General features: G+C 58.0%; 1 protein-coding gene across 1 annotated transcript in view; it reads left to right on the forward strand.

Moving 5' to 3' along the window:
* Nucleotides 1–16,281, forward strand: part of PKP1 (plakophilin 1) — a 46,064-nt gene that overhangs the window by 11,244 nt on the left and 18,539 nt on the right. The window contains exon 4 of the mRNA XM_021064508.1: nt 15,523–15,917. Within this exon, the coding sequence (XP_020920167.1) occupies nt 15,523–15,917 (395 nt within the window). The remainder of the gene's footprint in view (nt 1–15,522; nt 15,918–16,281) is intronic.

A 16,281-nucleotide genomic window follows, 5' to 3' on the forward strand; every position in this document is an offset into this window, starting at 1 on the left:
CCTTTGTGCTGATAACTGATAAGGGCAGTTGACTGAGCCCAGCAAGCTGGCAGATCAGGCAGAGGTGTGAGTAAGAGGACTCATGACCACCAGACACTGAGAGAATGACAGTGATGGCATGAAAGGGATTAGGAGACGCAGGGAGGGCAGATCCCTGGGCTGGGCCAGAGTCAGAACGAGTCATGTGCTGGCGGTGCAGTCTCCCCAAGGTCCCTTTGTCCCATCAGAACTTGGGTGCTTGGGTTCCAGCCCTGGGCCGGCCGCACTCTGGCTCTGGGACATGAGACCAAGCTCTCGGCGTCTCTGGGCATCAGTGTCCTCATCCGTGCCCTTCGCCGTGGCTTGGGGGTTGATGTGTCACATTACCTGGGAGGTGTCACCATACAGGCAGTGAGGGGTTATCTATTGCACATGGAGAGTTGAAACTGAGACCTGCAGGGGAACCCTGCCGGGGGTTCTTAGGAGAACTGTGGCCGTGTTGAGCGTTTCTTCTGATCCATTAGCTCAATGCTCAGCTCCGATCCGCCCCTACCCGCCCTGTGCCTGTTTTCTGACAACCGGTGAGAATCCCTCCCTTGCCTGGCACCCAAGGCCCAGCCGGCCCTCCTGGCTCCTTCTCTGCTGGCGAGACTTCAGATGTGACTCAGGTCCGGAGCTGCCGGGGCACGTCGAGGCTCCACTGAGCTCCGAGAGGCTCTGGGAACAGCACAGAGAGGCACACACATGGGGCTTTGGCAGAGGGAGGGGCGGGGAATGGAAGAATTGATGCTGGGACCAGGCACACATCACCGGGGCAGGATGGCAGCGCCCAAACCCAGCGGGTTGGGACTAAGGGGAGGGGGAACAGGGGGAGATCATCCGGCCGCGAGATCTTCCCCAGGCTGCATAGCCGAGCCAGGCCCGTCCCCTGTGAACGTGAGGTTGGCGGAAGTAGGGACCAGACAGCAGATCAAGTGAGCAGCTGTTGGTTGCCACCCTGGAGGGCTGCACCATTTCTGCCATTGCTCAAAGTGTTTCTGCAGCCTCTAAAATGTGTTTTAAAAAGAGGATTGTCACCAGTGTCATTTTAGGGGCCATCGAAGAAAACCAGTCCCATTTCTGTGTGATTACGATCTGTTTTTGACCAGAAATGGTGACCAGAAATGGCTCTGAGAGCCTCGCTCCTCAGATTTTGGTCTCGGTTCCAGAAATCACATCAACTTCAGATAACAAAGATCTGCCCCCATTGAGTGTAATATTATCTAAATAAGCAGAAGATCTGTGGGCACTTCCAAAAAGAAAGTCCTAAAAATGGTTTTAAAAAAGGTGATGTTTAAAAAAAAAAAATGAAAAAAAGGGGTTCCCGTCATGGCGCAGTGGTTAACGAATCTGACTAGGAACCATGAGGTCGCAGGTTCGATCCCTGGCCTTGCTCAGTGGTTTAAGGACCCAGCATTGCCGCAAGCTGTGGTGTAGGTCGCACATGCGTCTCGGATCCTGTGTTGCTGTGGCTGTGGTGTAGGCCGGCAGCTACAGCTCTGATTAGACCCCTAGCCTGGGACCTCCATATCAAAGGTGCGGCCCTAGAAAAAGGCAAATTAATTAATTAATTAATTAATTTAATTAAAAATAAATTAAAAAGGTGATGTTACTTTATGATCTTACCTTATATTCTGTATTAGCAATAATCTTCTAATTAAAAAAAAAATAGGTGATAGGCATTCCCGTTGTGGCACAGGCTGGTTAAAAACCCGACATCATCTCCATAAGGACACAGGTTCCATCCCTGGCCTCACTCAGTGGGTTAAGGATCCGGCGTTGCTGTGACTGGGGTGTAGGTTGGCAGCTGCAGCTCTGACCCCCTACCCCCAGCCTGGGAACTTCCCTATGCCGTGGGCGTAGGCCTAAAAAGCCAAAAAATAGATCATACTATTTGTAATCTAGGACCATTTATTTCACAAGTTAAGAAAATTGAAGATAGAGATTCCTATAATAAAACAAAGTCTCTCTCAGACACACACACACATACACACACACACAAAAGGGGGGGGGCTTAAGGGGAAAGAAAAAACTGGCCCAAAGAAAGTCAGTGGTCTTGACCTTGGACCAGTCAGTGGTCCATTCTCCGATGGCCGCCGCAGCCTCCCGGCCTCCCCCGACCATATCTGCTGGCTGGGGACCTGGAAAGGGAGGAGCCAGTGAGCCAGGGCCAAGGACAGGGTGTGTCCAGCCCTGTTTCTCAGATGAACAGACTCAGCTCTGTGATCCCAGTTCTCAGAAACACATCAGGGAATCCTCGACCCCAGCAAGACTGACGTTTTATGTTGAGGACATGCAGGGCCAGTGAGGACAAGGGTCACGTGGCTCATTAATGGGACCCTAGACCTCTGGCCTCGTAACTCCTAACCCAATGGAGTTTTCTTTCTCTTTTCTTTTTTTTCCGTCTTTTTAGGGCCACACCTGCAATGTATGGAGGTTCCCAGGCTAGGGGTCAAATTGGAGCTGTAGCCACTGGCCTACACCACAGTCACAGCAACACCAGATCCAAGCTGCATCTGCAGCCTATACCACACTCACATCATGCCAGATCCTTAACCCACTGATCGAGGCCAGGGATCGAACCTGCGTCCTTATGGATGCTAGTCGGATTCGTTAATCACCGAGCCACCATGGGAACTCCCCAGTGGAGTTTTCTATCACAGCTCCAGGCATTGGTATTTTTTGTTGGTGATGGTCCTTGAATGGTTTTTTTTTTTTTTTTTTTTTTGAATCTCAATATTTTAACGCTACCTCGTGTCCCAGAGATTTGCAAAAGACCCAGGAGTCCAGATCTCTTCACTTCCTTTCTACCTGCCCCCCAGCCAAGCCTACTCTGCCCTTGAGGAGTCAGTCTGGCACCAAAGACCCAGGAGAGTGGCCCTTTTTCCTTCCTAGTCTCAAGCTGCAGCCACACAGCCATAGGCATGAGTGGGAGCCAAGCACGGTACAATGAAAAGTCATGTTTGGGACATAGTTATCCTAAGAGGTGACTTGTTTATCTGAAATGTCATGTTTGGGACATACTTATCCTAAGAGGTGACTTGTTTATCTGAAAGTCAAATTAAACAGGGTGTCCCCTATTTTCATTTGCTGGACCTGGCGACACAGGCCAGGGTGTGTGTTTCCCCCATTCCTTGGAGTAAAAACAAGCCTCCCCAGGCACCCTCTCCTAGGCCGGGGACCCAAGCAGATACTTGGGAGGGTGGGAAATGGAGGCTGCATGGACCCCCCCCCAAGACTCCTTGTCCCGGGTTCCCTGAACCCATTCTCCTGGGTCAGCTGAGAGCTGGCCAAGGGAGGCGGGAATGGGAGGGGCTGCAGACACAGCCCTTTTGTCCAAAGCTGAAAATGGGCTTCTGTCGCCTGGGTGTGTCCTAGACAAAGCTGAGGCAGGTGCACAAGTCAGACTCCCAGGGAATGTTCTGGATTAAGGCCGTCGTCTCCCTTCCTGATGCCTCTGGCCCTGATGGGGTTTCCTATTCACAAGCTGGGAAGCCCGTCTTGGGCAGCCCATGAAAGGTGCTTTGGTCACAGACAGGACCGGAGCATCCCTCTCGGGTGCGGAGCTGAGCGGCAGAGGAGGGGAGAGGAGCCTGCAGTGCGGCAGGAGGTTGGCTGGGGTAGGGGCGGGGGCCACACGCCGAGTCCCTCCGCCGAGCTCAGTTATACCAGCCCAGCTCGGGGGACAGAAGCCCCAGGACAGCGTCCAGGGGAAGTTCCGCCTTCAACCTGGTCACTGACCCCATCTCTCTATATAAACCTGGGAGTCACTAAGACATCTCTCTCTCAGCCACACTTGCTCAGGTGACAGTCAGTATCTGACAATTCCATCACGACAGGGACCCCCCCCCCCCCCGAGGAGGCCTGGCCCTGCCCACCCCGGCCCACAGACAGCCAGTGGCCCTCTTGTGTAGAGAGGCCTGGGGTTGCACAATGGAAACTTGGCCCCTGTGATCCATGGGCATACAGGGACCACAGGAGCAGAGTCCCGGGCCATGTCAGGCTGGGGGCTGCTAGAGAGAAAGTGGCAGGACCCTTGCCTTTAAAAGAGAGTGCCTTTGCTGGTCTAGGTAACACAGACTGCTCCCAGAGGCGGTGGCCTAGGGACCAGCCCTGGGCTCTCAGCTGGCTATGTGACCCACAGCAAGTCCTTAGCCTGCCTGAGCCTCGGCTTTCCCAGCTCTGAAAGGGGTGGGAGCTTTTATTCCAAAGGGCCATCAGGGGTGCAGGATGAGCGCATCCCCTCAGCAGTAGGAGGCCGGGTTCTGGTCTCAACATGGCTGCTACAGGCAGCGGGACCTGAAGGTCTTTAGCTCTTGACACCTTGGCTTTTGCTCATCCATGGAGCAAGGCTGTTGGACTAGATCCTAGCCGAGGATGCGTTCAGCCCTGACTTTTCAGGGTTCTGTGCAGCTTGAGAACTGCCTCTGAGAAGCTGCAGGACCCATAGCCAGGGCCCCACCGTGGTCTTCTGGGTGGGTGGGGCCGCCCCCCAGGCCTGGAGTGGATAATGGCTTCAGCACTGCCTCCCTACTTTCATCTGGGCAACTCCAGGCACCAGGAAAACAGCAGTTAATTAATACTTGCAGCCGGATGGAGAGGCGGCAGACCCGTGATCCCTTTAGCTTTCCAGAGGGAAGGCAGCCCAGCCAGGAAGCAGAAGCCACTCTACCTGGCAGCTCCCCTGCCTGGACAGCCCAGACCCAGCCCCCTCTCCTGGTCCCCTCTCTAGGGAGCTTTCTAGACCAGCTGGGTTCCCTGGCTGAAGTCCAGGGGAGAAAAAGATGAGGAGACACTGGCTCCTTGTCCCATGCGGCAGTTCCTGCCCCAAGAGGGAGCAATGGACCTGCTTGCCAACTGGGTGTCCTGCCAGCAGTGACTCACCCCACCCAGTCCCACAGGCCCCAAGCTCCCACCCAACAAGAATAGACAAGGATCGCCCCCGCCCACCTGCTGAGGGACAGAGTGTGCCTGGGGGGGGGCAGGTGAGGCTGTGGGGCTGCGGGTGCCTCTGGTCCCAGCCCTGCAGGAGCAGCACCTAGCTCCATGCCTGCGCTGGGGTGTCCCTGGGGTGGCTGTGTCCATGGGGGTCCCTGCTTGGGTCGGAGAGCAGGAGGAAGAGCTTTTCCCCGCAGGGATGACCACAGCCTCTCCAAGAGGTTGCTCCTCCTGGCTGAGGCTCGGGTGAGCCAGGGAGGACTCTAGAGGCCAGAGGGCCGCTGGCCAGGGCACCGGCTCAGCACTGCCCGGGGTCTCTGCCGGGACCACCATCCGGCCGTGCCCCAGCTTTACCACGCGGCTGCCTCCTGGGCTCTGACATTCTGGATCAGGTGTCCCTCCTCCAGGGAGCGAGGCCAGCGCCGTGGGCTTGCGAAGGGAGAAGGGCCGGCCAGGCAGTATCCAAGGTGGGTTCCTGGCAGGCGGCTGAACCAGGAGATGCCCTGAGCCAAGAGGGGCCGGTGGAGGGATCCCTCTGGCCTGCGGCCGGGGTTGACAGTAGCCCTGGGCCCATCTTCCAATTATACACCCTGCACAGGCATCGCCCCCCGAGAGGGGCAGCTCCAGGGTCCATGCAGCCCCCTTCTGGGACCCCAAGGCCACAGCGCGCCTCTGAGCTCCTCCTTCCTCCTGCCGCATGAGCAGCACCAGGCCCAGGAGACACGGGGCAGAATGTCACCTGTCCCTGTCTCAGCAGGTGGACCCTTGTGGGGGAAGGGCAGGTGATTGGGTGGGGGAGGGGCAGGCAATTGGGTGGCGACGTTCAGGGCGAGATGTCACAGCTGAACGGCTGGTGGCAGCAGGGAGCCTGACCAGCCCTGGACACAGCCCGCCCGGCCTCCCAGATGATGCCGGGAAGGAGTTCCCCACTCCTGGGAGGGGTCAGAGCTTGGGGTACATCTGCCTTTGTCTCTAATCCATCTGCGAGTCTCCACCGGTCATGTCTGATCCGTGTCACCCCTAAGGAGGAGGCTCCCTCGGGAGTGGCCATTGTTCCCAGCATCCTTCTGACACACGATTCAAAGTAGAGCCTCTGAAACTCTGGAGGGAAGACTTGAAGAATCGGGGACAATTGTAGTCTTTATTTTGCTCCAGAAGACCAGGAGTGAGTTTCATCTTTGCCCCCCACCCCTTTTTCAGTCCTGACGAGAATTAATCTACTTACCCAGCAAGTGTTGAAAGTCCCCAGACTATAGTTAAAAATGACTAACAGGAGTTCCCGTTGTGGCGTAGCGGAAACGAATCGACTAGGAACCATGAGGTTGCGGGTTCGATCCCTGGCCTTGCTCAGTGGGTTAAGGATCTGGCATTGCTGTGGCTGTGGTGTAGGCTGGCGGCTACAGCTCCAATTAGACCCCTACCCTGGGAACCTCCATATGCCGCAGGTGCGGCCTTAAAAAGACCAAAAAAAAAAAAAAAAAAAATTGGCTAGCACAAGAAACCATAAGAGAGCATGTAAGGAAAGCTAAGATTTGCAGCACAAGGTCCTTATGCCTCTCCAGGCCTCAGTCTCTAAGTGGCCAGTGGGACCAGGTGACCGCCCAGCCTTCAGTGCAGCACCAGCCCTGGTCCCCTGAAGGCGGGAGCACGGGGCCCTGGGGCTCTGCCAGGCCCCCCACATCAGAGTGCGATGGGCCCTCGGGGGGAGGAAGTCCAGGCCTCAGAACCTTTGAATTCTGGCCCATTTGAGTTGATGCATGGTAATCTCGTTTCCGCTTCCCCACCTGGTCTCAGTCCTTCTGGCATCAGGAGGTGACCTGGCTCTCGTTCCGATTTCATTAGCAGAGAAGTCAGGCTATGGCAAAGTGCAGGGGCTTGCCCGGAACCTCACAGGTAGACTTGGCAGAGCCAGCAGCAGCAGGGTTGCGGGGGGGGTGGTAGAGGGTGAGAGCAGGAAGGAGCCAACTGGGCTGGGAGCCTGGGAGAGAAGATGGATCAGGACCCATCGAGGTGGTAGTGATGGGGGGTGCTGAAGGGGGGCCATCGAAACAAAGCCTTGGGCAGGTCAGCTGGTGCCTCTTTCCTGGTGGCAGCGGTCCTTTTGTAACCAGGCTCAGCAAGACAAATGCAGGGGCCTCTCCCAACCCCTCCCCTCGCTCGGGTGGGGCTCAGCATCCTCCCCCAGGGCCCTGGCGAGTCTCTGCGGAGGCCGCCCTGCCCCAGAAGAGCAGACTCAGCTGAAAACCACAATCAAATGGGGTGGGGGCTGGGGGGAGGTAGAGACATAGCTGGGAGGGAAGAAGCTCCGGGGGCTCCACAGGAGCCCCTCCCCTCACCCGCACAAGTGCAGGGCCTGGAAGGGGATGGAGGCAGTGGAGGTTGCTCTGAGCCAGGTTGGGGAGAGGGGCGTGTGACTGCAGTGCGGCTACGTCACAGGTGCCTCTAGTCAGGGAAACTGGGGCTCAGAGAAGTGAGGTGACTGCCCAAGGCTGCACAGACAGTCAGGGAAGACCCAGGACTAGAACTCTGACCTTGGGACCCACTGCCCAGTGCCCCTGTCCCACGGTCATAGCAGGGCCGCCGTGTCATCCGATTTCTGCTGTCACTGTTTTCACAAAACCATCACACCAACTGTTATTCACTTATTTTTAATAGACTTGCTTTTAAATTGCAAGGCATTTATTTTGGAAGGAAACGATGTCTCAGTAACTTTGAAAAAACACAACAGTGGCCTTTAGCCTAAATGAAGGCTTACCATACCTGAGAATCACTAAGAAATAAAAGAATGGAAACCCATCATTATCTACTTCCAGAGAGATAAAGCTTTTTTGTCCTTTTGGCTCAAAAAGGGAGGTTGACTAGTATTCAAGAAGCATCCTGGCACCAACCTCGACCTTCTCCTCGTGGTGAGCATAGTGGAAAAGGAAAGAACTTTCTAGGAGCTTTGGCATCAAATAGCACCATGCCCTTCCATGCCCTAAAGTCACCTCACGACCATGGAAGGAGCATGTCCCACACTTGAAGGGGGGGTGGTCCAGGGTCATAGGTCATCATGTTGGATTGTTTTCCCAAAGCTGGTCCAGTGGGTCAGGAGTTGCTGAGGGCCGAGGGGAAAATGGACCAGGGTACCCCCTTGCCTCCCCACCCCTTGCCCAGCAGAGACCTTTTTTAATTTTTGTCTTTTAGGGCCATACCCTTGACATATGGAGCTTCCCAGGCTAGGGGTCAAATCAGAGTTGTAGCTGCCAACCAACACCACAGTTCACGGCAACGCCGGATCCTTAACCCACTGAACGAGGCCAGGGATCGAACCTGCATCCTCGTGAATGCTAGTCAGATTCGTTTCCGCTGAGCCATGAGGGGAACTCCCAGCGAAGGCCTTTCTGAGTGGAGCATTCTTGTGGTTTCTGCCGAGGTCTGAGGCCCTCTATGCTGACCAAGGGCCTGCTGGCTGCCCAGCTCTGTGCGGCTGCTTTGCTCCTGGACAGGATCTGCAGGAAGAGCTGGGCAGGGAGCCTGGAGGGCCTGGGGGGCTCAGGGCAGGCCCTGCTCCTCCCGAGGCCGGCCCGAGGCTGGCCCGAGGCTGGGAGCGAGATGGCCCAGCTTCAAGAGCCCGAGAAGCTCAACAAGACCTGACTAATTCCAGGAGACTCTGGCTCGGCCCCAGTCACGTGACATCAGTCACGTGTCGTCCTGACTTCTCAGCCCAGCGTGTGTGGTTGGGCAGGTGCGGCTCCAGGGCTGCAGGGCCCCCTTCTCCATGCCCTCCCTCTCACCACCCTGGCCAGGACAGCCACTTGCTGTGATCACAGGGCCACCATGCCCACAGGCATCCTGTGGGACGGGGCCTTCCAGCCCGGCTCTGTGGGTGCCAGAGCCTTGTCACATGTCTGTCACACAGTGAAGCAGCCACGCTTTTCCTAAACATCTCCTGGGACTTCCCACTGCCAGGCAGAGGGTGGGGGGCAGGTACCGCCTGAGTCTGGGGCTTGGAGAGGGGGCTTCTAGTGGTCAGGGCCAGCAAGTAGCCAGAGGTGTTGGGGCCTGCAGAGGCTCTTGGCCTTATAGATTTCGCTCGTATCCGCTGACTTGTGGCCGAGTGCTGGAGGGTGGACACCGAGAGAGGTTGGAGGCCTGAGTCCTAGTTCAGGGTCTACGCTGTCTTAGCTGCATGGCCTCGGCCCAGCCTCAGGTCCTCCAAGCTTAAGAGATGCTCTCCAAGAGAATGTGGACACTCCGTCTGCGCCGGCACCTCATTGGCTGGGAGGCTCCAGCAAGAGGGTGACTGGGGAAGCTCTTTGCAAACTGTCCAGTGCCAGGCCTGCTGTGGTGTTCTTAGGGTAAGTTCAAGGCCCTTCCAAAGACCTTCCCCACCTGAATCCACCCCCGGCGAAGTGATGTGTTTCCCACACAGCAGGTGCGCATATGGCGTGTAGGCAAGTGTGCGTACATGGGTGCATAAGCCCATAGGCAGGTGTGCCCATGGAGTGTGTATGTATTCAGATGCGCATACGTGGGTGCACAAGCCCACAGGCAGGTGTGCACATGGAGTGTGTGTGTAGGCAGGTGTGCACACGTGGGTGCACAAGCCTAGTCAGGTGTGCACATGGAGTGTGCATGTAGGCAGGTGTGCATACGTCCATGCACAAGCCCACAGGCAGGTGTGCACATGGAGTGTGCATGTAGGCAGGTGTGCATACATCTCCGTGCACACACACACAAGCTCATCTTCCAAAGGGGGTTCTGTCAGTAAGCCCTGGACGGTCCAGCCAGCCCTCCCTCCCCTCCTGTGAAATTCTTGGCTGTGTCCTCAGCAGAAGTGGCTCCTTCAGCAAGGAGTCTCCAAGGAGCTCTTTTGGGGGCCAAGGAAGCACCTGTAGCCTCTGGCCCTTCTCCTCTTAGGGCTGGGAAGCACCTCCCGGCTCAGTGCACAGGGGGCAGGTCAGGGGGCCAGGGAGCCCCCCCAGGCTCCCCGCAAAGAGTGGGGGTACCTGACCCTCAGGTATGCTCTCCCAGAAAGCCGGCACTTCATCTGAGGCTCCAGGAATTATTTCATGTTGGGACCTTGGAAGGGACCATGCTTTTCCCTCCCCGGGATGAACCATCACTGGGACAAAGGGGTTGGTCTTGGTTCAAAAGCCGGAAGTGGATTTGAAAGCAACCACAGAACATGGGGCTCCTGGAGAGCAGAAGGAAGGTGCCTGGGACTCATCTGAGCCCACGAGAGAGGTGGCCCATTGCTTCTTGGGCCTGTTGAGAGCTGCTTCTAAAGCAGCAGACACCTGCCAGGGGGTGCTTCCCAGAGTGAATCAGAGACGTCTGTGTGTGTGAATTCTGGGGTCCTCGAGCCCCAAACCCATCCCGAGGGGTCAGAAGCGGAGAAAAGCCTTGTCTCAGATGTGTTGGGGGAGAGATCCAAGCACAGATTTTCAGAAAATCCAGTTTCTCCCACAGTTTAGCAATGAAGCAGGGAGCAGGCAGACCTGGGAGCTGCATCCTAGAGCTAAAGCTGGTACTGGTGCAGGAGCTGGGAGCTGGGAACTTGATTTGGGTCCTGGACTGGGAGCTAGGTGCTGGAGTTGGGAGCTGGAGCTGGGTCCTGGAGCTGGTACCATTGTCTTTCGGACGTAACATGTCTTGGCGGCCAGTTCTTGGCCAGGTGCTGGGTGCACAGAAGCAGCAGCAGCAGCAGCAGGGGACCTGGCCCTCCTGCTGGCCTGAGCCAAAGAGGGCAAAGGTGCTTCTTTCCCTGGAATCGTGACCTCCCTGGAGAGCGGCACCAGTAAAAGACCCGAGGGCTACAGCCTGGACTGTTCTAGGCTCTTTTCCACTTGGGCATCACTGTCCAGATACTTCAGAAAACATGTCTTACTTCTGCCCTGGTGGCTGTGCACTCAGTCCCCACCTTCCAGGCTTATAAGGGACACAGCCACTCTTCATCAGGTCTCTGGTCAAATCTCAGCTCCCAGAGGGGACATCAGAACTTTCTTTCTTTTTTTTTTTTTTTTCACATTTAAAAAAATCTAGGTGAGGGAGTTCCCACTGTGGTTCAGCAGGTTAAGAACCCGACTAATATCCATGAAGACTCTCAATCCCTGGCCTTGCTCACTGGGTTAAGGATCCAGCATTGCCATGAGCTGTGGTGTAGGTCACAGATTTGGCTCGGATCTGGCGTGGCTGTGGCTGTGGTATAGGCCGGTAGCTGCAGCTCTGATTCTACCCCTAGCCTGGGAACCTCCATATGCCGCAGGTGCAGTTGTAAAAAAAAGAATCCAGGTGATTAAAAAAGGCTCCTAGGATCAGGCTGTTTCAGATTTCTATCTGGGGATGGTGGCTGCAGGGAGTGTTGCCTTGGAGCCTGGGAGCTGGTCACCCATCAGCCTTGTCCTTCAGTTCACAGACTGTTCCCTGGGTGCAGGTGACAGAACCTCGGGGCCATCTCCTTACCCGGGGCGTTCACAGGAGGCACACCCACCAGAGCTGCCTCCAGGCCCCAGGGCTCTTCTGTCCCCCACACTCTGCACAAAACTGTGTGCCAGGGAGAGAAGGGCGTGCCGGCCCAGGGTGGGACCCTCTCCTAGCCACAGAGGGAGAGCAGTTCCCAGGAGGGGGCAGGGCCCGGCACTTCCCCCACCCCCACCCCTCCCGGGCCCCCTGTGGTGACTCAGGCTGACACAGACTGCGGAGTAAGCAGCCGCTCCCCATGCCCTGGGCCCCAGGTCCCATCCCCAAGGGAACCCTTGCTGGGAGGGGACCTGTGCCCTCCAGACCCCCAGGGAGGGTGGAGGAGCCAAGAGGCCGCGTGGGAAGGCCCTGTCACCTGCGACCAGCACATGATGTCATCCTGACCGCATTTCCAGGAGGACAGAGGGTTGCAGTCTGCCCGCTGTCCTGGGGCCCTGACTGGCACCGAGTGGGGATGGCGAACACAAAGCGAATGGAACTGAGCTCCATCCCAAGGCATCTCCACTCCAGGCCCTTTCTCAGGAGACCCCTCACCAGCCCACCAGACCTGAGGACCCCGTGAAATGGCCCATGGACTCACTCTCATGAGAGGGCGTTGGAGATGACACTACCGACGGGCTGGGCGCGCGCCCGGGCAGGGAGGGGCAGGGTGCATCCCGCCCAGAGCCGGTCTGGCCGGCCCCACCTGCCAGGCAGAAGCTGGGTTTCAAAATGGGCTCGGAGGTGGGACACAGACACCTTTCATCTCTACCTGCCCAGCCCGCACCTGGCCGCTGGGGACCCAGGGGGCTTGCCAGGAGCCAAGTGGGTCCAGTTCTTCGAGGCCCTGGACCTCGGGCTGGTGTTGCTTTGCCTTGGTCTGGTCACCCCGTTTCGTCCTTGCCTGCAGGTGACAAGGGTTGACCTCTGAGAACTTCCTGATTGAGGAGGAGCAGGAAGAGGTGTTATGTTGAGGGGCTGGGGGACACTGAGCAGGGCAAAATGCCACAGTTCAAAGGAAGAGGCAGAGAAAATGTGTGAGTTTCGAGACCTGAGTCATTAGCAGAAAAGGGAGCCGAGCAGGGCCAGGCTCAGGGAACCGCCTAGATGCTTCCAGGGGCAGAAACCTGTCCCTCTGGACACACCACCCAGGCTTCCCTGGGGCTGCCCAGCCCAGTCTGCTCTCTGGCTGAGGTCAGCTCTGCTCCCAGGAAATCAAGTTCGTAGCTTCTGGAATGTTCTGAGCCATGGCCCATCCCACCTGGGGCTGGAGTTGCCCAAGGAAGTGAGATAACCAGACAGTAGGGCTTGTGTGTATGTGTGTGTGTGTGTGTCTGTGTGTCTGTCTGTACGTGTCTGCATGTGTGTGTCTGCGTGTGTGTGTCTGTGTGGGCGTAGGCCTGGGAGACCCGGCCTGGCCAGCACAGCCTTCCTGCCCACTGTGGACACGTGAGCCACTTGAGCCACGTGCTGCCCTGCTCCCCATCCAGGCTGGCGGCTGCTCAGGACCCACAGGCAGTGTTTGGAAAAGCATGGGGTATCCTCACTGATCACAATGGCTGTGGGGTGTTACTGATGTTGAGAGCCTGGGGGCTGGGGCACCAAACATCCACAGTGCTTGGGGCATCCTGTGCAATGAGGAATTGTCCTGCCTGAGAGCTGACAGCACCCATGCGGGAAAAAGCGCCCCCTTTCATCCTGAGGCCAGCTTCATGCTGGCTGCCCACATGCGCGGACCAGGCGCTTCTGCTTTTCCAAAACCCCTGGAGCCTGATGTGTGGCCCTGGGACGGGAGCAGCCAGGCATGCACCCCTTTCCCAGGGCTGTCTGGCTGCCCAGTCCACCCCTTCGTGTGCCAACCTGGAAGCTTCTTCGGCAGGCAAGTCCCAGAGGCAGCCGGCCTGTCCCCAGTCTGAGCGTCAGAGGGACCCCGATGGTCCCCTAGACGAGCAATTCCATCCTGCGCGGTGATAAGTGCCTCCCAAACATTCCACACTGAGTTCTTTCAACAGCCATGAACACGGAGCTACTCGATGCCCCTTTACAGAGGTCAAAAGCGAGGCACGTGTGCCCAAAGCCACCCCCTGGGCAGTTGATGTGGCCAAAGCTCAACCCAAGCCACCTGGCTCCAGAGTCTGCATTTGGGGCTGCAGAAGCCTCAGCGCCCTGAGCCTGAGACGCCCTGACATTCCCACGGGATAGCAGGTCTGGGAGGGGAGGCCAGGCCCTCTGGGGCACCTGAGGAGCCCTGGCCAGGCAGAGAGGAGGCTTCGTCCCACTGTCAGGTGACAGCAGAGGCCTGATGGTGGGAGCGTAGTCCACAGCTGCCCGCAGCCATCCCCGGACAGCCAGCCCGCCTGAGGCCCCCGACACGAGCTGGGTCAGATGATACCACCGGGGTGTGGCCCCACAGGACCACTCCACCTCCGCCCCTGACATCTGCCCCTGTGGTGCAGCTGGCACCCTTGCTGTGGGCAGCCCTCTCCCCAGGACTTAGTGGGGCGCCCGCTGCTCCTTCCAGCACAGGCAGCAAACCCTGAGCTTCAGCTGCTGGACTGCATTTGCGCCGGATTTGTGCCAGGGGAGCATTTGAACTCCACGGGGGGTCTAGGTGACGCCCAGGCGTGTCATTTACTGAAACAAGGGTGCCCTCTGCTCCTTTCATTTAAGGCTCAGCCTTCTCTCCAAGGGCTCTGTCCCCCTTGTTCCAGACAGAAGGGGTGGGGGTATGGCCACGGCCCGCAGCCTGGAGGCCCCCATGCACCTTTCCTGGGATATGCGGGTGTCTACTGTGGGTGCTCAGATGTGGCCCTATCCTCTGACCTCAGCCTCTCCTTGTCCCCCAGCCCACACACCAGTTTCCTGGGGGGCTTGGCTGGTTTGACCCAGTTTGGGGCAGATGGCTGGCCGCTCCTTCCTGAGTACACAGCTGCAGGTATGGGTGGAGTTGACCAGAGCGCCACTGCCAAGGTTAGTAGGGGTGGCCTCTGAGTTCTGGATTCCCTGCTGACAGGAGCTGGACCCACAGGTGCTCTCCCTGCAGAGAGGAGAGGCCTCCCCTGCCCTGAAGGCTGGATCTGGAGGTGGGGGAATTACCTGGCTGCCCAACCACCGTCCCGTACGTGGACACACACACACACACACACACACACACACTCGCTCTCGCTCTCTTTCTCCCTCTCTCTGGGGTAGAGCAGGCAGGCTCTGGCTGCTGGACATTTGCCCCAGCTCATCCCAGCAAAGCTGAGCCCAAGTCAACACCTGTGGAGACATTTTCTCAGGCTGTGTGTTGAGCCTCTGGTCTTGGGACAAGTCAGAGCAAGCAGACCCGGCGCCCAGGAGCTCCTGGGAAAGCTCCTTAGACAGCTTGGCTTCCCTTCCAGCGAGCCTCTTCCCAGGGTGCCCAACTCCCCAGCTGGGCTCCCACAGCCCGGGCGCACGTCCCTGTTATAAGCATTCCTGCAGGATCGAGCCCGGCCAGCCTCTCCCCCACTGCCCTCCTGACAGGGTGTGCAGAAGGCCCAGGGAGCAGGACCCCCCCTTTGGCCCTTCGGGTCGCCTTCCAGTGGCTGTTGCCATTTGCTTCTTGCCCTGGCAGAGAGGAGGCTGCCGGAGGGGGTCGGAGAGAGGTGACAGTGGACAGTGCTCTCCCACGCTGAGTCTGAGGGCCCCAGGCGATCAGGAGCTCAGGTGTCCGGCAAGGGCACAGGGTAGCAGGGCGAGGGACCGGGGGACCGGGGTCATGTCCCGCTGCTGCCCTTCCCATCTCCTCCCTGGGCCTCCGCTCCTGGATCAGAACCTGCTGGGACCCATCGGTGTCACACTGTTCGGAGTACAGCCCACAGCTAGAAGTACATTCGACATAATAGCCGTGTCCTCTGTCCCTGCACTGCACTCTCTAGTTTTTATTTGTGTCTATTATTCAATCCTATTTAAAAAAGAATGGCCCTAGTCTGCTAAATTGATTTCACAATCTATCGCGGGTCACAACCAGTGATTTGAAAAGCAGTTTATGAGCTGATGGCCAAGGGGCCCTCCCGGGCCTCTAGGAGCCTCATCGGGGGCACGGGAGCCAGGATCCCAGGTTGGACCCTTGGTGAGCCTCTCCCCTTCTCCGGCCAGATCTACAACGGGACCCTCAAGCGGGAGGCGGACAACAGGCGCTTTAGCTCCTACAGCCAGATGGAGAGCTGGGGCCGGAACTACCCCCGCAGCGGCTGCCACGCCCCGGGCGCGGGCAGCGACATCTGCTTCATGCAGAAGATCAAAGCCAGCCGCAGCGAACCCGACCTCTACTGCGACCCCCGGGGCACCCTGCGCAAGGGCACGCTGAGCAGCAAGGGCCACAAGACCACCCAGAACCGCTACAGCTTCTACAGCACCTGCAGCGGCCAGAAGGCCGTCAAGAAGTACCCGGTGTGCCCACCCTCCTGCACGCCCAAGCCGGACCCTGTGTACATCCCGCCTGTCTCCTGCAGCAAGGACCTGTCCTTCAACCACTCGAGGGCCAGCTCCAAGTGAGTGCCACTCAGCTGGGGGCACCGGGGCGCTGTGGGAGTTCTTGGTGGGGGGGGGGGGGGAGGGACCCAGAACCCTGACACTGAACGCACAGGTCGAGTGTTGTGGCTCTAAAGGTCACCGGTAATGAACGGAGGGGGGAGAGTGAGGCCGGCTGGGCACGGGGTTCTCAAAGGGTGTTCCTCTGACTGACCAGCAGCCTTAGCCTCAGTGGGAACTCATGAGAAAGACTCGTTGTCAGGCCCTGCCCAGACCTGGGAGGGCCACGCAACTCTGCCCCGAGTTTGAGAATCTCTGAGCTTGGGCGGGTGAGGCTTTACCCATGTTCTGGAAAAGCAAACGCATGTGCCCTGGGGTCAACCA

The sequence above is a fragment of the Sus scrofa genome, chromosome 10 (genome assembly GCF_000003025.6).
Source record: "Sus scrofa isolate TJ Tabasco breed Duroc chromosome 10, Sscrofa11.1, whole genome shotgun sequence".
Classification (NCBI taxonomy): Eukaryota; Metazoa; Chordata; class Mammalia; order Artiodactyla; family Suidae; genus Sus; species Sus scrofa.